General features: G+C 57.9%; 1 protein-coding gene across 1 annotated transcript in view; it reads right to left on the bottom strand.

Annotated features, from left to right (window-relative positions):
- The window catches only part of aldh1a3 (aldehyde dehydrogenase 1 family, member A3), a 164,115-nt gene that overhangs the window by 12,795 nt on the left and 131,305 nt on the right, over window positions 1-20,015 (bottom strand). The window contains exons 9-11 of the mRNA XM_038813505.1: window positions 6,190-6,374; window positions 1,066-1,230; window positions 824-981 (exon numbers count right to left, since the gene is read on the bottom strand). Of these exons, the coding sequence (XP_038669433.1) occupies window positions 824-981; window positions 1,066-1,230; window positions 6,190-6,374 (508 nt within the window). The remainder of the gene's footprint in view (window positions 1-823; window positions 982-1,065; window positions 1,231-6,189; window positions 6,375-20,015) is intronic.

Genomic DNA, 20,015 nt, shown 5'->3' with positions numbered 1-20,015 from the left:
GCTCTATCACATTCTGTGAAACACTACCTTAGCAATCAGAGGGTCATAAAACTGACATCGAACCTTCAAAAAGCTGGAAGAAATTGAATAAAGGTGCAAGGATTCGAAGTTTAATCAGAAACAACCCTGGGAACAACCATCACAGAAGATTACCCCTAGTCAAAGGCTTGTTCACAAGTAAAAGCATTCTTCAATAAAAGCTGTGGAATTCTCTTTCTTAGAGATTGGTGGCGGCTGGGCCATTGAATATTTTCGTGGCCAGGTTTGGTACATTCCTGACTGATTGCGGGAGTCACAGGTATAGGGTTAGGGTCAGGGTTAGGGTTAGGGTTAGGGTTATGGGTAGACAGGTAAGTAGAGTTGAGGCCACAATCAGATCAGCCACCATTTTATCAAATGGTGGAGCAGCCTCGAGGGGAAAAATGGCCTCCTCCTGCTCCTAATAAAGTTTGTGTCAAGCTATGGAACATGGCTCTGAGAGTCCAGGACCCTCAGTGTTTACACTGGAATCATGCCTGCTGGACCCTAGGGTATTTTCCATGGAATTTTCAATGGCGATTTCCTCAAATGATCTGTTAATGTTGGTCACCCTAGTGCGCCCTCTGCACCGGTTTACCTTAAAGATCCAGAAAATCCAGCAACTGGTCAGGTGCAGGTATCAACCATAATATGGCAAGCAGGGAACCTATTGCTCACTCACTGCTTCTCTGCCTTTCATCCAGTTTAATCACAATACACTTTGTTATCCTCATTAGAAATGTTTCACAACAGAATGCGAGCGATGCTAAAAACGGATTTTCAGATAAAAATGTTTTTTGTTTACCAAACTGTCCCAGACTGAAGCGCAGAAGCCAAAGTCAACGCTTTGTCGATATTTCTGGTGAATACTCCAGCTGTCAGTCCAAACTCACTATCATTGGCTCTTCGAATAACCTCCTCTGTGCTTTTAAACTTCATTATCACTTGCACTGGTCCAAAGATCTGCAGCACATGAAAAATATGGGTGAAACCTACACAGTTGTCAAGTTAACATTGACATTTAAGGTCTGATTGAAGTGATTGTACCTCCTCTTTAGCGATGCGCATGTTGTCGGTCACCTCGGAGAACACAGTCGGCTGAATATAATGACCCACATCGCCAATGGCACATCCGCCAGCCTCCAACTTGGCTCCTTCCTTCTTGCCACTCTCTATTAGCTCCATAATTTTGTCAAACTGAACCTGGTCAATCTATGGAAAGGAAAGTGATCAGTGAGGAGAGGAAACTGACTAGATTTGTACAGCGGCCTCATCTTACTTGTATACTGGCCACTTTGAACAGCAGATCATCATGCGTGTTCCACTTAACTATATCTGTCTGAAAGATAAATAGCGAAGAGAGGGAGATGTATCCACCATTCATACACTGACAGTTTGACATGGTACAACAGCCCCCAGCCTCCACAGGTGTCACCCATTCAATACTTTCATCTGAAGGTTCACAGACTATACTGAAGGGTTTAAGTGGTTGGAAATATGATCTGGTGTGGGTCTCTGCATTTTTCATTAGGTCCACCTTCCATGCCTCACTTGGCTTTGGGATAAGACTTATTGGAAATTTATCAAAGGAAGTCCTATTCTTATTCAGGAATCGTACATGCAGCATCGAGGCTTTTTCTTCCATCACTACAATCCGTCAGGTAATTACAAAATTCCTGTTAAGATATCAGAATCGGAGCACACAATTGTGTCTTATTGTCGGTTTCAGTCTCTAGCCCCAGGCAGCTCCACCTTGAGACATGACTTCACTCCCCGGCCCCTCTCGAGTTTCCAGGATGGTAACTGACAAGACTTTCAGAACCTGCACCCTTTAGGGTGTGGTAATGTATAACCAGCTCCCTGTCGTGGTGGTTTAAACCACAACCACTCTATATTGGGTACCCACAGCTTCAGAGAGAAGCTCAAGTTGCACCACTTTATTGAAGGAGCTCAGTTACTTGCCAATTAACATCTTCACTGCCAATCGCGGTAAATATTTCAAACTCATTTTGCGATGTTGTTCACAGAATTGTACATCAATGGATTTAACTTACATTCATTTGGTGTTTAAATAGGCATTCGATATTTCTTCTTTCTTTAAGCAGCCTTACAGGGGCGCTGTTTACCCACTGGGCTTTGTGTGTTACAACTGATAATCCATCAGCAAATGTCCGCAATAATGTTCCTGACTCACCCGTCATCCACAAGAATCATGGCATTGGGGGAATAGAGTGAAAATTCACATGTCTGTCCACAGTTCCAGTGAACACTGTAAGAAGTCTTACAACACCAGGTTAAAGTCCAACAGGTTTGTTTCAAAGCACGAGCTTTCGGAGCACTGCTCCTTCCTCAGGTGGATGGCGAGGTACGTTCCAGAAACTTAGCTTATTTACAATAACATATACACCAAACCCTTGTTCCCAACTGGCTCTGCCTTGACGGTGCCAAACTGACCAGCTTTATATACCCTTCAACTAGACATTGTTTCGAGGTTCCCCCACCCCCTCAACGGGGGAGCTGGTATTCTGCAAGGTTCACGGGGAAGTTAATTGTTCCCACCCCGTAAGATACTTGTGGGTTATCATAGAATTTACAGTGCAGAAGGAGGCCATTCGGCCTATCGAGTCTGCACCGGCTCCTGGAAAGAGCACCCTACCGAAGGTCAACACCTCCACCCTATTCCCATAACCCAGTAACTCCACCCAACACTAAGGGCAATTTTGGACACTAAGGGCAATTTATCATGGCCAATCCACCTACCAGCACATCTTTCGACTGTGGGAGGAAACCGGAGCATCCGGAGGAAACCCACGCATACACGGGGAGGATGTGCAGACTCCGCACAGACAGTGACCCAAGCCGGGAATCAAACCTGGGACCCTGGAGCTGTGAAGCAATTGTGCTATCCACAATATAACAACCCCCACAAAGAATGGTGGAGTCAGAGAACATTGATCCTTTTAAAATGACACTGACGCGAAGGAGGAAAGAATAGAGCATTGTGGGGAGAGTCTGGGAAGGCTATCCCGAGTGATAGGGTGAACATTGACATGAACCAATGCTGTAGAAAGCGGTTGAAGATGGGTAAATATCATCCAAGCCTGTGAAACCATTCCCAGGAGGTGCTCAAACTGCACCAATAGAACATAGAACATAGAACAGTACAGCACAGAACAGGCCCTTCGGCCCTCGATGTTGTGCCGAGCCATGATCACCCTACTCAAACCCACGTATCCACCCTATACCCCCAACAACCCCCCCTTAACCTTACTTTTTAGGACACTACAGGCAATTTAGCATGGCCAATCCACCTAACCCGCACATCTTTGGACTGTGGGAGGAAACCGGAGCACCCGGAGGAAACCCACGCACACACGGGGAGGACGTGCAGACTCCGCACAGACAGTGACCCAGCCGGGAATCGAACCTGGGGCCCTGGAGCTGTGAAGCATTTATGCTAACCACCATGCTACCTGTGCTGCCCATTGCTACCGTGCTGCCAATAGCTGGTAGACGACTTGAAACCATTCCAAAGGAAGAGGCAAAGATTTTTTGATGATGCGTTCATTCCATTAATTTCACAGGCCGCACCCATGAGCGCTACGTGTGACTTTGCTCATCGCCTAACATCACATCTACAGCAAGAACGCATTCATTAATATTTAGGATTGATTTCCTTTGTTTAAAAGTTGATATCAGAAATGTTGATGAGTGATTGACTCATCTCAATGAATGGAAAACAAGTGGCCAACATTCCATCTGGGGAGCTGTCAAACACATGGGTCCCATTGTTCTGTGTGTTTGCAATGACAGCGCAGCTGGAATATTAAAGGATTAATATCTTGATGTCAGAGTGATCTCGTGATTTCAGAATGAACCCAAACAAGTTTCAGAACTATGTAACCATGCTGATTTGACAGAAGAGTCAGCTGGTAAAGGCCTGAAGGTATATGTTTAAATTGTGAAATCGGCTGTATGGAAAGAGTGGATTTTTCTCCCCTAATGATCAATCGTGCGCTATCAGGTCGTTCTACTCAGAAAGCAGTGGGTGCTGTTTATTAACCTACAAATCCTTCCAATCCACTCACTGATGGCAAGTGGTAAGAACGGAGAGATTCCTGATCAGCCCCTGTGATGGAATGAAAGTTGGACCGTCGACCATCACTGTCCATCCCTCTCGACTAGATGCATGTTGCCATAGGAACTTGGACTTCTTAAGTGGACAGCAATGCCACAACCGCCCTGGGATTGAGCTACCCCTCCCCCACACCCGGGAATAATTTATCCCTCCTTTTTCTCCACTCAGAGATAGTCTATCCACCCATCCCCCCTCACCACACCCACCAGGATGGCCTCCCTCCCCCTCCCCCCGCCCCATCCCCCATCCTGGGATAGCCTAACCACCCCCCCCCCCCCTAGGATAATTGACTGCTCCACTGACGTACAGGCACCAGATTTGTAAGTGAAACACAAACAAAATTTTTTATTTGTAACATCACTAGAGATAAGACATGTAATGATTATCATGCAATATCGGCCAGCTGATCTATTACTCCCGTTTTATGTCTAATCTCTACCGAAACACACACAAGACACGCACACATAGGGAAAGGAAAAGGGGTCAAAATTATAGTGATTAAAATAGAAGAGAGATAAGTATCCTTGTTGCTGATATTTAGATCGTTGTAGCCGACTATCTTCCCAACATGTGGAGTGCTGAAACCACCGGTTTGGTTCTTCTGGCTGAAACATTCAGGCCAGACTCTCAGGCTGTGAGATCCACTCTAGGGAGTCACTTTAACTTGTGTTAACCTGAGTCTTCGCACAGAAGATACACTTCAGGCCTGTTCAATTTCTTATTTGTTTCCCGCTTCAGCAAACTGACCAAAAGCTTGTCTCAGAGAAACAGAGCATCAGAGAAGCAGCTTTCATGAGGCCGTGGAGTGATTTGGTAACCTTACAGGGAGAGTAATCCAAAAAGTTCCCTCCAGCTCTGTCTTCAGGCTTTAAACACTGGATAGAGAGAAACACACTGGTGTCTCCATTTACCTGGAGTGAGCCCCAGCTGAGGTATTAGAGAGAGAGTTCCACCCTTTCTGGGAGAGACATATAAAAGTGTTCTGTTCAGCTCTGAGTTCAAAATTGAAACTGAAACAAACAAACAGCCTTACACAGCAAGGAACATTCTGGAACGATCAGCCCCAATCAGCATTGAGGGTTAGTTAAGGCCTGGGAAGTTAAAGTTGCTGGTTGGCTACCAACCAGGTCCATCAAAATGTGTCATCACTGGACCAAACCAAGCAGCCCATCTCAGTGGGGGGTTCCATGAGGCCAGACCAACTAACACATCTGACAGGGGTGTCCCTTTTTAAAATTAAAAACTGCAGTCCATCTGAAAGGCTTAAGTCCCAGCAACTGTCCAGGCACAAAAGTTCTAAAAGCAAATCTGGCAGCACAGTAGCACAAGTGGATAGCACTGTGGCTTCACAGTGCCAGGGTCCCAGGTTCGATTCCCCTCTGGGTCACTGTCTGTGCGGAGTCTGCACGTTCTCCCCGTGTCTGCGTGGGTTTCCTCCAGGTGCTCCAGTTTCCTCCCACAGTCCAAAGTCGTGCAGGTTAGGTGGATTGGCCATGTTAAATTGCCCTTAGTGACCAAAAAAGGTACAGTAAGAAGTCTTACAACACCAGGTTAAAGTCCAACAGGTTTGTTTCAAACACGAGCTTTCGGAGCACGGCTCCTTCTTCAGGTGAATCTTCACCTGAAGAAGGAGCCGTGCTCCGAAAGCTCGTGTTTGAAACAAACCTGTTGGACTTTAACCTGGTGTTGTAAGACTTCTTACTGTGCTCACCCCAGTCCAACGCCGGCATCTCCACATCATGGCAAAAAAGGTAAGGAGGGGTTATTGGGTTACGGGGATAGGGTGGAAGTGAGGGCTTAAATGGGTCGGTGCAGACTCGATGGGCCAAATGGCCTCCTTCTGCACTGTATGTTCTATGTTCAAAGAATAACAGAAAATAAATGGAATACACAGGAGAAACTAGGTTTAAACAGGAGGATCCTGACAACTGACAACCTCTGACTCAATCTGCTACTCCATAAAGGTTTACACTGATGAACTAATCAGCCTGTGTCCTAAAAAATTCTCTTCAGTTCTGGTGATTTTCTCTTACCTGAGGCCCTTGTTCGGTTTTCGGATCGAAAGGATTTCCAACCACTCGTTTTTTGACCCGTTCCACACTGCGGCGAACAAACTCCTCGTAAATTGGTTCCTCAACGAATATTCGAGCAGCGGCTGTGCAACACTGGCCTTGGTTGAAGAAAGCTCCCTGTGAAGCACAGTCAACTGCCAGGGACACTGGGCAAAGGAAGAACAAACTGCTTAGAAATTATGGCGATGCTGCCGGAAGGGTATTTGACTTGAAAACACCAGTACCAGCAATTTGCAGAGGCCTTTTCCTGTTCTGCTGCCATAATGTTGCCTGACGTGCAATGCAAACTACATGTGAACCTCCGCCAGACCTATGACAGTGGAACAGCAGCGGATCTGAGGAAGTCCCCAGTCTCTGAGATTCCATATCACTCCCCTTACTTCATGCGCAGCGTCACGTCTGGGCCTTGAAGATCATCCACCACATGTTTGAACCTCTCCATTTGGACACAAAGTGCCACTTTGAGCACAGCGACACGCCTGGATCATCCACTCAAGTGCGGCCCTCTAGGTCAGAGACTGAGCACTGAGCCTCTCAGTTCCAGCATTCACTGATCACAGAGTCAACTCTTGGCACCAAACAGGCTCAGACTGATTGCTAGGCCATTGGGCTTAGTTTCAGGCCCCACATTTTGGGAAGGAGATGAAGGCCATAGCAAATGTGGCAGGATAGATTCACTGAGATAGTCCCTGGGTGACGGGCTTTAGGTATGAGGGGAGATCAGGGTTCTTTGCAATAGGACAGAGTATGTAAGGATGCAATAGGATTTTAAACAATCAATTTGATGAGTGAAACCAGGAATTATTGGCACTGGTCAATCATTTCAGATTATTCTCAGAAAACAGAGGGCGTAACTGGAGTAATCATTTTGCACAGAGGCTCCAAGGATATGAATAGTCAACTAGAAACAGTGGAAGCAGATCCAATAATGTATTTTCAAAGGGAAATGAATCATTATTTGATTTTATATAAAAGGTGTGAGAGGAGCAGGAGATTGTCATTTCTTATTCCATCTGTAGAGCACCACATCATTGTGGTCATTTATGTTCTTAAAATACAAAACGTCCCATACCACATCATTTGAAAGAAAAACTAGGAAACAAGTTGCCAGCGTTGTGACAAACAAAGATTGGCCAAGTCACTTGTTGACAGTATCACTGAAGTAAATCTCAAATGTACTTTTGTTCCCGACCGAGTGGGCCTAGGTAGGGTGAACTTTCAGAGGGTTGGTACAGACTTGATGGGCTGAATGGTCTCCTTCTTCTAGGGCGTCATGGTGGCACAGTTGTTAGCACTGCTGCCTCACAACTCCAGGAACCCGGGTTCAAATCCGGCCTTGGCTAACTGTGCGGAGTCTGCATGTTCTCCCCGTGTCTGTGTGGGTTTCCTCCGGATGTTCCGGTTTCCTCCCACAGTACAAAGATGTGCAGGTTAGGTGGATTGGCTATGATAAATTGTCCCTTAGTGTCCAAATGGTTAGGTGGGGTTACTGGGTTATGTGGATAGGGTGGAGGTGTGGGCTTAAATAGAGTGCTTTTTCCAAGTGCTGGTGCACACTTGATAGGCTGAATGGCCTCCTGCACTGTAGGGATTTTATGATTTTCTGAGTGTGTACACAGCTGCAAGGTCACATCTGTGGACTGGAAATACACTCCGCCCAGACGCAGCATTAGCTGTGTCTCATTGATGGCTGAGATTGCAGTGAGGATGGGGAGGCCTCGTGGGCTCCGCAGGCCTGCTGTCTCCAGGCATTTTCTAGACCACAGCTTACTTGGAGGGCCCATCTTGGCACTTTCCCAATCAGCAAAAAATGGACAGTTGATTCTATAGAGGAGTGGGGGGTCGATATGTCTTGGCAGGGCAGGGGGGCAGACACATAGCTATGGGGCAGAGGGGACAGACACACTGCGGCAAACCAGGGGGCAGACACACTGCCGCAGGGCAGGGGGCAGACACATAGCTATGGGGCAGAGGGGGCAGACACACTGCGGCAAGGCAGGGGGCAGACACACTGTAATAGGGCAGGGGGCAGACACACTGCGGCAAGGCAGGGGGCAGACACACTGTAATAGGGCAGGGGGCAGACACACTGTAATAGGGCAGGGGGCAGACAGACTGCGGCAGGGCAGGGGGCAGACACACTGAGGCAGGGCAGGGGGCAGACACACTGTGGCAGGGCAGGGGGCAGACACACTGCGGCAAGGCAGGGGGCAGACACACTGTAGCAGGGCAGGGGGCAGACACACTGTAATAGGGCAGGGGGCAGACACACTGCGGCAGGGCAGGGGGCAGACACACTGCGGCAGGGCAGGGGGCAGACACACTGCGGCAGGGCAGGGGGCAGACACACTGCGGCAGGGCAGGGGGCAGACACACTGTAATAGGGCAGGGGGCAGACACACTGCGGCAGGGCAGGGGGCAGTCACACTGTAGCAGGGCAGGGGGCAGACACACTGTAGCAGGGCAGGGGGCAGACACACTGTGGCAGGGCAGGGGGCAGACACACTGTAGCAGGGCAGGGGGCAGACACACTGCGGCAGGGCAGGGGGCAGACACACTGTAGCAGGGCAGGGGGCAGACACAGTGCAGCAGGGCAGGGGGCAGACACAGTGCGGCAGGGCGGGGGGCAGACACACTGTGGCAGGGCCGGGGGCAGACACACTGTAGCAGGGCCGGGGGCAGACACACTGCGGCAGGGCAGGGGGCAGACACACTGTAATAGGGCAGGGGGCAGACACACTGCGGCAGGGCAGGGGGCAGTCACACTGTAGCAGGGCAGGGGGCAGACACACTGTAGCAGGGCAGGGGGCAGACACACTGTGGCAGGGCAGGGGGCAGACACACTGCGGCAGGGCAGGGGGCAGACACACTGTAGCAGGGCAGGGGGCAGACACAGTGCAGCAGGGCAGGGGGCAGACACAGTGCGGCTGGGCGGGGGGCAGACACACTGTAATAGGGCAGGGGGCAGACACACCGCGGCAGGGCCGGGGGCAGACACACTGCGGCAGGGCAGGGGGCAGACACACTGCGGCAGGGCAGGGGGCAGACACACTGTAATAGGGCAGGGGGCAGATACACTGTAATAGGGCAGGGGGCAGACACACCGCGGCAGGGCCGGGGGCAGACACACTGCGGCAGGGCAGGGCGCAGACACACTGCGGCAGGGCAGGGGGCAGACACACTGTGGCAGGGCAGGGGGCAAACACACCGAGGCAGGGCCGGGGGCAGACACACTGCGGCAGGGAAGGCCGCAGACACACTGCGGCAGGGAAGGGCGCAGACACACTGCGGCAGGGCAGGGGGCAAACACACTGTGGCAGGGCAGGGGGCAGACACCCCGCGGCAGGGCCGGGGGCAGACACACTGCGGCAGGGCAGGGCGCAGACACACTGCGGAAGGGTAGGGGGCAGACACACTGTGGCAGGGCAGGGGGCAGACACACTGTAGCAGGGCAGGGGGCAGACACACTGCGACAGGGCAGGGGGCAGACACACTGCAGCAGGGCAGGGGGCAGTCACACTGTGGCAGGGCGGGGGGCAGATACACTGCGGCAGGGCGGGGGTAGATACACTGCGGCAGGGCAGGGGGCAGACACACTGTAGCAGGGCAGGGGGCAGACACACTGCGGCAGGGCAGGGGGCAGACACACTGCGGCAGGGCAGGGGGCAGACACACTGTAATAGGGCAGGGGGCAGACACACTGTAATAGGGCAGGGGGCAGACACACTGCGGCAGGGCAGGGGGCAGACACACTGCGGCAGGGCAGGGGGCAGACACACTGTGGCAGGGCAGGGGGCAGACACACTGTAATAGGGCAGGGGGCAGACACACTGCGGCAGGGCGGGGGGCAGACACACTGCAGCAGGGCGAGGGGCAGACACAGTGCAGCAGGGCAGGGGGCAGACACACTGTGGCAGGGCAGGGGGCAGACACACTGTAACAGGGCAGGGGGCAGACACACTGTAATAGGGCAGGGGGCAGACACACTGTGGCAGGGCAGGGGGCAGACACACTGTGGCAGGGCAGGGGGCAGACACACTGCGGCAGGGCAGGGGGCAGACACACTGCGGCAGGGCAGGGGGGCAGACACACTGCGGCAGGGCAGGGGGCAGACACACTATAATAGGGCAGTGGGCAGACACACTGTGGCAGGGCAGGGGGCAGACACACTGTGGCAGGGCAGGGGGCAGACACACTGCGGCAGGGCAGGGGGCAGACACACTGTGGCAGGGCGGGGGGCAGACACACCGCGGCTGGGCAGGGGGCAGACACACTGTGGCAGGGCAGGGAGCACACACACTGTGGCAGTGCTGGGGGCAGACACACTGTAATAGGGCAGAGGGCAGACACACTGTGGCAGGGCAAGGGGCAGACACACTGTGGCAGGGCAGGGGGCAGACACACTATGGCAGGGCAGGGGGCAGACACACTGTAGCAGGGCAGGGGGCAGACACAGTGCAGCAGGGCAGGGGGCAGACACACTGTGGCAGGGCAGGGGGCAGACACACTGTAGCAGGGCAGGGGGCAGACACACTGCGGCAGGGCAGGGGGCAGACACACTGTAGCAGGGCAGGGGGCACACACACTGTAATAGGGCAGGGGGCAGACACGCTGCGGCAGGGCAGGGGGCAGATACACTGTAGCAGGGCAGGGGGCAGACACACTGCGGCAGGGCAGGGGGCAGACACACTGTAATGGGGCAGGGGGGCAGACACACTGTGGCAGGGCAGGGGGCAGACACACTGCGGCACGGCAGGGGGCAGACACACTGTAATAGGGCAGGGGGCAGACACACTGTAATAGGGCAGGGGGCAGACACACTGTAGCAGGGCAGGAGGTAGACACACTGTAATGGGGCAGGGGGCAGACACTGCGGCAGGGCAGGGGCAGACACACTGTAATGGGGCAGGGGGCAGACACACTGTGGCAGGGCAGGGGGCAGACACACTGCGGCAGGGCAGGGGGCAGACACACTGCGGCAGGGCAGGGGGCAGACACACTGTAGCAGGGCAGGGGGCAGACACACTGTAATAGGGCAGGGGGCAGAAACACTGTAGCAGGGCAGGGGGCAGACACACTGTAATAGGGCAGGGGGCAGACACACTGTAGCAGGGCAGGGGGCAGACACACTGCGGCAGGGCAGGAGGTAGACACACTGTAATAGGGCAGGGGTCAGACACACTGCGGCAGGGCAGGGGACAGACACACTGCGGCAGGGCAGGGGGCAGACACACTGTAATAGGGCAGGGGGCAGACACACTGTAATAGGGCAGGGGGCAGACACACTGCGGCAGGGCAGGGGGCAGACACACTGCGGCAGGGCAGGAGGAAAACACACTGTGGCAGGGCAGGGGGGCAGACACACTGCGGCTGGGCAGGGGGCAGACACAGTGCAGCAGGGCAGGGGGCAGACACACTGTGGCAGGGCAGGGGGCAGACACACTGTAGCAGGGCAGGGGGCAGACACACTGCGGCAGGACAGGGGGCAGACACACTGTAGCAGGGCAGGGGGCACACACACTGTAATAGGGCAGGGGGCAGACACGCTGCGGCAGGGCAGGGGGCAGACACACTGTAGCAGGGCAGGGGGCAGACACACTGCGGCAGGGCAGGGGGCAGACACACTGTAATGGGGCAGGGGGCAGACACACTGTGGCAGGGCAGGGGGCAGACACACTGCGGCACGGCAGGGGGCAGACACACTGTAATAGGGCAGGGGGCAGACACACTGTATAGGGCAGGGGGCAGACACACTGTAGCAGGGCAGGAGGTAGACACACTGTAATGGGGCAGGGGGCAGACACTGCGGCAGGGCAGGGGGCAGACACACTGTAATGGGGCAGGGGGCAGACACACTGTGGCAGGGCAGGGGGCAGACACACTGCGGCAGGGCAGGGGGCAGACACACTGTAGCAGGGCAGGGGGCAGACACACTGTAGCAGGGCAGGGGGCAGACACACTGTAGCAGGGCAGGGGGCAGACACACTGTAATAGGGCAGGGGGCAGACACACTGTAATAGGGCAGGGGGCAGACACACTGTAGCAGGGCAGGGGGCAGACACACTGTAGGCAGGGCAGGAGGTCAGACACACTGCGATAGGGCAGGAGGCAGACACACTGTAATAGGGCAGGGGTCAGACACACTGCGGCAGGGCAGGGGACAGACACACTGCGGCAGGGCAGGGGGCAGACACACTGTAATAGGGCAGGGGGCAGACACACTGTAATAGGGCAGGGGGCAGACACACTGTGGCAGGGCAGGGGGCAGACACACTGCGGCAGGGCAGGAGGCAGACACACTGTGGCAGGGCAGGGGGGCAGACACACTGCGGCTGGGCAGGGGGCAGACGCACTGTGGCAGGGCAGGGGGCAGACACACTGTAATAGGGCAGGGGGCAGACACACTGCGGCAGGGCAGGAGGCAGGCACACTGCGGCACGGTAGGGGGCAGACACACGGCGGCACAGCAGGGGGCAGACACACTGTGGCAGGGCAGGGGGCAGACACACTGTGGCAGGGCAGGGGGCAGACACACTGTAATAGGGCAGGGGGCAGACACACTGTAATAGGGCAGGGGGCAGACACACTGTGGCAGGGCAGGGGGCAGACACACTGTAGCAGGGCAGGGGGCAGACACACTGTGGCAGGGCAGAGGGCAGACACACTGTGGCAGGGCAGGGGGCAGACACACTGCGGCAGGGCAGGGGGCAGACACACTGCGGCAGGGCAGGGGGCAGACACACTGTAATAGGGCAGGGGGCAGACACACTGTAATAGGGCAGGGGGCAGACACACTGTAATAGGGCAGGGGGCAGACACACTGTAGCAGGGCATGGGGCAGACACACTGCGGCCGGGCAGGGGGCAGACACACTGTAATAGGGCAGGGGGCAGACACACTGTAATAGGGCAGGGGGCAGACACACTGTAATAGGGCAGGGGACAGACACACTGTGGCAGGGCAGGGGGCAGACACACTGCGGCAGGGCAGGGGGCAGACACACTGTAATAGGGCAGGGGGCAGACACACTGTAATAGGGCAGGGGGCAGACACACTGCGGCAGGGCAGGGGGCAGACACACTGCGGTAGGGCAGGGGGCAGACATACTGTAATAGGGCAGGGGGCAGACACACTGTAATAGGGCAGGGGGCAGACACACTGTAATAGGGCAGGGGGCAGACACACCGTAATAGGGCAGGGGGCAGACACACTGTAATAGGGCAGGGGGCAGACACACTGCGGCAGGGCAGGGGACAGACACACTGTAGCAGGGCAGGGGGCAGACACACTGTAATAGGGCAGGGGGCAGACACACTGCGGCAGGGCAGGGGGCAGACACACTGTAATAGGGCAGGGGGCAGACACACTGCGGCAGGGCAGGGGGCAGTCACACTGTAGCAGGGCAGGGGGCAGACACACTGTGGCAGGGCGGGGGGCAGACACACTGCGGCAGGGCAGGGGGCAGACACAGTGCAGCAGGGCAGGGGGCAGACACACTGTAATAGGGCAGGGGCAGACAAACTGCGGCAGGGCATGGGGCAGACACACTGTAGCAGGGCAGGGGGCAGACACACTGTGGCAGGGCAGGGGGCACACACACTGTAGCAGGGCAGGGGGCAGACACACTGTGGCAGGGCAGGGGGCACACACACTGTGGCAGGGCAGGGGCAGACACACTGTAGCAAGGCAGGGGGGCAGACACAGTGCAGCAGGGCAGGGGGCAGACACACTGTGGCAGGGCAGGGGCACACACACTGGCAGGGCAGGGGCCAGACACACTGCGGCAAGGCAGGAGGGCATACACACTGCGGCAGGGCAGGGGGCAGACACACTGTAGCAGGGCAGGGGGCACACACACTGTAATAGGGCAGGGGGCAGACACGCTGCAGCAGGGCAGGGGGCAGACACACTGTGGCAGGGCAGGGGGCACACACACTGTAGAAGGGCAGGGGATCGACACACTGTGGCAGGGCGGGGGGCAGATACACTGTGGCAGGGCCGGGGGCAGACACACTGTAGCAGGGCAGGGGGCAGACACACTGTAATAGGGCAGGGGGCAGAAACACTGCGGCAGGGCCGGGGGCAGACACACTGTAGCAGGGCAGGGGGCAGACACACTGTAATAGGACAGGGGGCAGACACACTGCGGCAGGGCAGGGGGCAGACACACTGTAGCAGGGCAGGGGGCAGACACACTGCGGCAGGGCAGGGGGCAGACACACTGCGGCAGGGCAGGGGGCAGACACATTGTAATAGGGCAGGGGGCAGACACACTGTAATAGAGCAGGGGGCAGACACACTGTAATAGGGCAGGGGGCAGACACACTGTAATAGGGCAGGGGGCAGACACACTGTAATAGGGCAGGGGGCAGATACACTGTGGCAGGACAGGGGGCAGACACACTGTAATAGGGCAGGGGGCAGACACACTGTAATAGGGCAGGGGGCAGACACACTGTAATAGGGCAGGGGGCAGACACACTGTAGCAGGGCAGGGGGCAGATACACTGTGGCAGGACAGGGGGCAGACACACTGTAATTGGGCAGGGGGCAGACACACTGTAATAGGGCAGGGGGCAGACACACTGTAATAGGGCAGGGGGCAGACACGCTGCAGCAGGGCAGGGGGCAGATACACTGTGGCAGGGCAGGGGGCAGACACACTGTAACAGGGCAGGGGGCAGACACACTGTGGCACGGCAGGGTCAGACACACTGTGGCAGGGCGGGGGGCAGACACACTGTAGCAGGGCAGGGGGCAGACACACTGTAATAGGGCAGGGGGCAGACACACTGTAATAGGGCAGGGGGCAGACACACTGCGGCACGGCAGGGGGCAGACAAACTGTAGCAGGGCAGGGGGCAGACACACTGTAGCAGGGCAGGGGGCAGACACGCTGTAATAGGGCAGGGGGCAGACACACTGTAGCAGGGCAGGGGGCAGACACGCTGTAATAGGGCAGGGGGCAGACACACTGTAGCAGGGCGGGGGGCAGACACACTGTAATAGGGCAGGGGGCAGACACACTGCGGCAGGGCAGGGGGCAGACACACTGTAGCAGGGCAGGGGGCAGACACACTGTAGCAGGGCAGGGGGCAGACACACTGTAATAGGGCAAGGGGCAGACACACTGCGGCAGGGCAGGGGACCGACACACTGTAATAGTGCAGGGGGCAGACACACTGCGGCAGGGCAGGGGGCAGACATACTGTGGCAGGGCAGGGGGGCAGAAACACTGCGGCAGGGCAGGGGGCAGACACACTGCGGCAGGGCAGGGGACAGACACACTGTAATAGGGCAGGGGGCAGACACACTGCGGCAGGGCAGGAGGCAGACACACTGCAGCACGGCAGGGGGCAGACACACGGCGGCACGGCAGGGGGCAGACACACTGTGGCAGGGCAGGGGGCAGACACACTGTAATAGGGCAGGGGGCAGACACACTGTGGCAGGGCAGGGGGCAGACAAACTCTGGCAGGGCAGGGGGCAGACACACTGTGGCAGGGCAGGGGGCAGACACACTGCGGCAGGGCAGGGGGCAGACACACTGTAGCAGGGCAGGGGGCAGACACACTGCGGCAGGGCAGGGGGCAGACACACTGTAATAGGGCAGGGGGCAGACACACTGCGGCAGGGCAGGGGGCAGACACATTGCGGCAGGGCAGGGGGCAGACACACTGTAATAGGGCAGAGGGCAGACACACTGTGGCAGGGCAGGGGGCAGACACACTGTAATAGGGCAGGGGCAGACACACTGTAATAGGGCAGGGGGCAGACACACTGTAATAGGGCAGGGGGCAGACACACTGTAATAGGGCAGGGGGCAGACACACTGCGGCAGGGCAGGGGGCAGACACACTGTAATAGGGAAGAGGGCAGACACACTGTGGCAGGGCAGGGGGCAGACACACTGTAATAGGGCAGGGGCAGACACACTGTAATAGGGCAGGGGGCAGACAAACTGTAATAGGGCAGGGGGCAGACACACTGTAATAGGGCAGGGGGCAGACACACTGCGGCAGGGCAGGGGGCAGACACACTGTAGCAGGGCAGGGGGCAGACACACTGCGGCAGATAAGGGGGCAGACACACTGTGGCAGGGCAGGGGGCTGACACACTGTAGCAGGGCAGGGGGCAGACACACTGCGGCAGGGCAGGAGGCAGACACACTGTAGCAGGGCAGGGGGCAGACACACTGTGGCAGGGCAGGAGGCAGACACACTGTAGCAGGGCAGGGGGCAGACACACTGTGGCAGGGCGGGGGGCAGACACACTGTAATAGGGCAGGGGGCAGACACACTGCGGCACGGCAGGTCAGACACACTGTGGCAGGGCGGGGGGCAGACACACTGTAATAGGGCAGGGGGCAGACACACTGCGGCACGGCAGGGGGCAGACACACTGTAGCAGGGCAGGGGGCAGACACACTGCGGCAGGGCAGGGGGCAGACACACTGTAGCAGGGCAGGGGGCAGACCCGCTGTAATAGGGCAGGTGGCAGACACACTGCGGCACGGCAGGCGGCAGACACACTGTAATAGGGCAGGGGGCAGACACACTGTGGCAGGGCAGGGTCAGACACACTGTGGCAGGGCGGGGGGCAGACACACTGTAATAGGGCAAGGGGCAGACACACTGCGGCACGGCAGGGTCAGACACACTGTGGCAGGGCGGGGGGCAGACACACTGTAATAGGGCAGGGGGCAGACACACTGCGGCAGGGCAGGGGGCAGACACACTGCGGCAGGGCAGGGGGCAGACACACTGTGGCAGGGCAGGGGGCAGACACATTGTAATAGGGCAGGGGTCAGACACACTGTAATAGGTCAGGGGGCAGACACACTGTAATAGGGCAGGGGGCAGACACACTGTAATAGGGCAGGGGGCAGACACACTGTAGCAGGGCAGGGGGCAGATACACTGTTGCAGGACAGGGGGCAGACACACTGTAATAGGGCAGGGGGCAGAGACACTGTAATAGGGCAGGGGGCAGACAACTGTAATAGGGCAGGGGGCAGACACGCTGCAGCAGGGCAGGGGGCAGATACACTGTGGCAGGGCAGGGGGCAGACACACTGTAACAGGGCAGGGGGCAGACACACTGCGGCACGGCAGGGTCAGACACACTGTGGCAGGGCAGTGGGCAGACACACTGTAATAGGGCAGGGGGCAGACCCACTGCGGCACGGCAGGGGGCAGACACACTGTAGCAGGGCAGGGGGCAGACACACTGTAGCAGGGCAGGGGGCAGACACGCTGTAATAGGGCGGGGGCAGACACACTGTAGCAGGGCGGGGGGCAGACACACTGTAATTGGGCAGGGGGCAGACACACTGCGGCAGGGCAGGGGGCAGACACACTGTAGCAGGGCAGGGAGCAGACACACTGTAGCAGGGCAGGGGGCAGACACACTGTAATAGGGCAGGGGGCAGACACACTGCGGCAGGGCAGGGGACAGACACACTGCGGCAGGGCAGGCGGCAGACACACTGTAATAGGGCAGGGGGCAGACACACTGCGGCAGGGCAGGGGGCAGACACACTGTGGCAGGGCAGGGGGCAGACACACTGCGGCAGGGCAGGGGGCAGACACACTGCGGCAGGGCAGGGGGCAGACACACTGTAATAGGGCAGGGGGCAGACACACTGCGGCAGGGCAGGGGGCAGACACACTGCGGCACGGCAGGGGGCAGACACACTGTAGCAGGGCAGGGGGCAGACACACTGTAGCAGGGCAGGGGGCAGACACGCTGTAATAGGGCGGGGGCAGACACACTGTAGCAGGGCGGGGGGCAGACACACTGTAATAGGGCAGGGGGCAGACACACTGCGGCAGGGCAGGGGGCAGACACACTGTAGCAGGGCAGGCGGCAGACACACTGTAGCAGGGCAGGGGGCAGTACACTGTAATAGGGCAAGGGGCAGACACACTGTGGCAGGGCAGGGGACAGACACACTGTAATAGGGCAGGGGGCAGACACACTGTAATAGGGCAGGGGGCAGACACACTGTGGCAGGGCAGGGGGGCAGACACACTGCGGCAGGGCAGGGGGCAGACACACTGTGGCAGGGCAGGGGGGCAGACACACTGCGGCAGGGCAGGGGGCAGACACACTGCGGCAGGGCAGGGGACAGACACACTGTAATAGGGCAGTGGGCAGACACACTGCGGCAGGGCAGGAGGCAGGCACACTGCAGCACGGCAGGGGGCAGACACACGGCGGCACGGCAGGGGGCAGACACACTGTGGCAGGGCAGGGGGCAGACACACTGTAATAGGGCTGGGGGCAGACACACTGTGGCAGGGCAGGGGGCAGACAAACTGTGGCAGGGCAGGGGGCAGACACACTGTGGCAGGGCAGGGGGCAGACACACTGCGGCAGGGCAGGGGGCAGACACACTGTAGCAGGGCAGGGGGCAGACACACTGCGGCAGGGCAGGGGGCAGACACACTGTAATAGGGCAGGGGGCAGACACACTGCGGCAGCGCAGGGGGCAGACACATTGCGGCAGGGCAGGGGGCAGACACACTGTGGCAGGGCAGGGGGCAGACACACTGTAATAGGGCAGGGGCAGACACACTGTAATAGGGCAGGGGGCAGACACACTGTAATAGGGCAGGGGGCAGACACACTGTAATAGGGCAGGGGGCAGACACACTGCGGCAGGGCAGGGGGCAGACACACTGCGGCAGGGCAGGGGGCAGACACACTGTAATAGGGAAGAGGGCAGACACACTGTGGCAGGGCAGGGGGCAGACACACTGTAATAGGGCAGGGGCAGACACACTGTAATAGGGCAGGGGGCAGACACACTGTAATAGGGCAGGGGGCAGACACACTGTAATAGGGCAGGGGGCAGACACACTGCGGCAGGGCAGGGGGCAGACACACTGTAGCAGGGCAGGGGGCAGACACACTGCGGCAGGGCAGGGGTCAGACACACTGTGGCAGGGCAGGGGGCTGACACACTGTAGCAGGGCAGGGGGCAGACACACTGCGGCAGGGCAGGGGGCAGACACACTGCGGCAGGGCAGGAGGCAGACACACTGTAGCAGGGCAGGGGGCAGACACACTGTGGCAGGGCAGGAGGCAGACACACTGTAGCAGGGCAGGGGGCAGACACATTGTGGCAGGGCGGGGGGCAGACACACTGTAATAGGGCAGGGGGCAGACACACTGCGGCACGGCAGGGTCAGACACACTGTGGCAGGGCGGGGGGCAGACACACTGTAATAGGGCAGGGGGCAGACACACTGCGGGACGGCAGGGGGCAGACACACTGTAGCAGGGCAGGGGGCAGACACACTGCGGCAGGGCAGGGGGCAGACACACTGTAGCAGGGCAGGGGGCAGACCCGCTGTAATAGGGCAGGGGGCAGACACACTGCGGCAGGGCAGGCGGCAGACACACTGTAATAGGGCAGGGGGCAGACACACTGTGGCAGGGCAGGGTCAGACACACTGTGGCAGGGCGGGGGGCAGACACACTGTAATAGGGCAAGGGGCAGACACACTGCGGCACGGCAGGGTCAGACACACTGTGGCAGGGCGGGGGGCAGACACACTGTAATAGGGCAGGGGGCAGACACACTGCGGCAGGGCAGGGGGCAGACACACTGTAGCAGGGCAGGGGGCAGACACACTGCGGCAGGGCAGGGGGCAGACACACTGTGGCAGGGCAGGGGGCAGACACATTGTAATAGGGCAGGGGGCAGACACACTGTAATAGGGCAGGGGGCAGACACACTGTAATAGGGCAGGGGGCAGACACACTGTAATAGGGCAGGG

This window comes from Scyliorhinus canicula, chromosome 12 (genome assembly GCF_902713615.1).
Source record: "Scyliorhinus canicula chromosome 12, sScyCan1.1, whole genome shotgun sequence".
Classification (NCBI taxonomy): domain Eukaryota; kingdom Metazoa; phylum Chordata; class Chondrichthyes; order Carcharhiniformes; family Scyliorhinidae; genus Scyliorhinus; species Scyliorhinus canicula.
The sequence above is the reverse complement of the archived record's forward strand: the minus strand, read 5'-3'. Positions and strand labels throughout refer to the sequence as shown.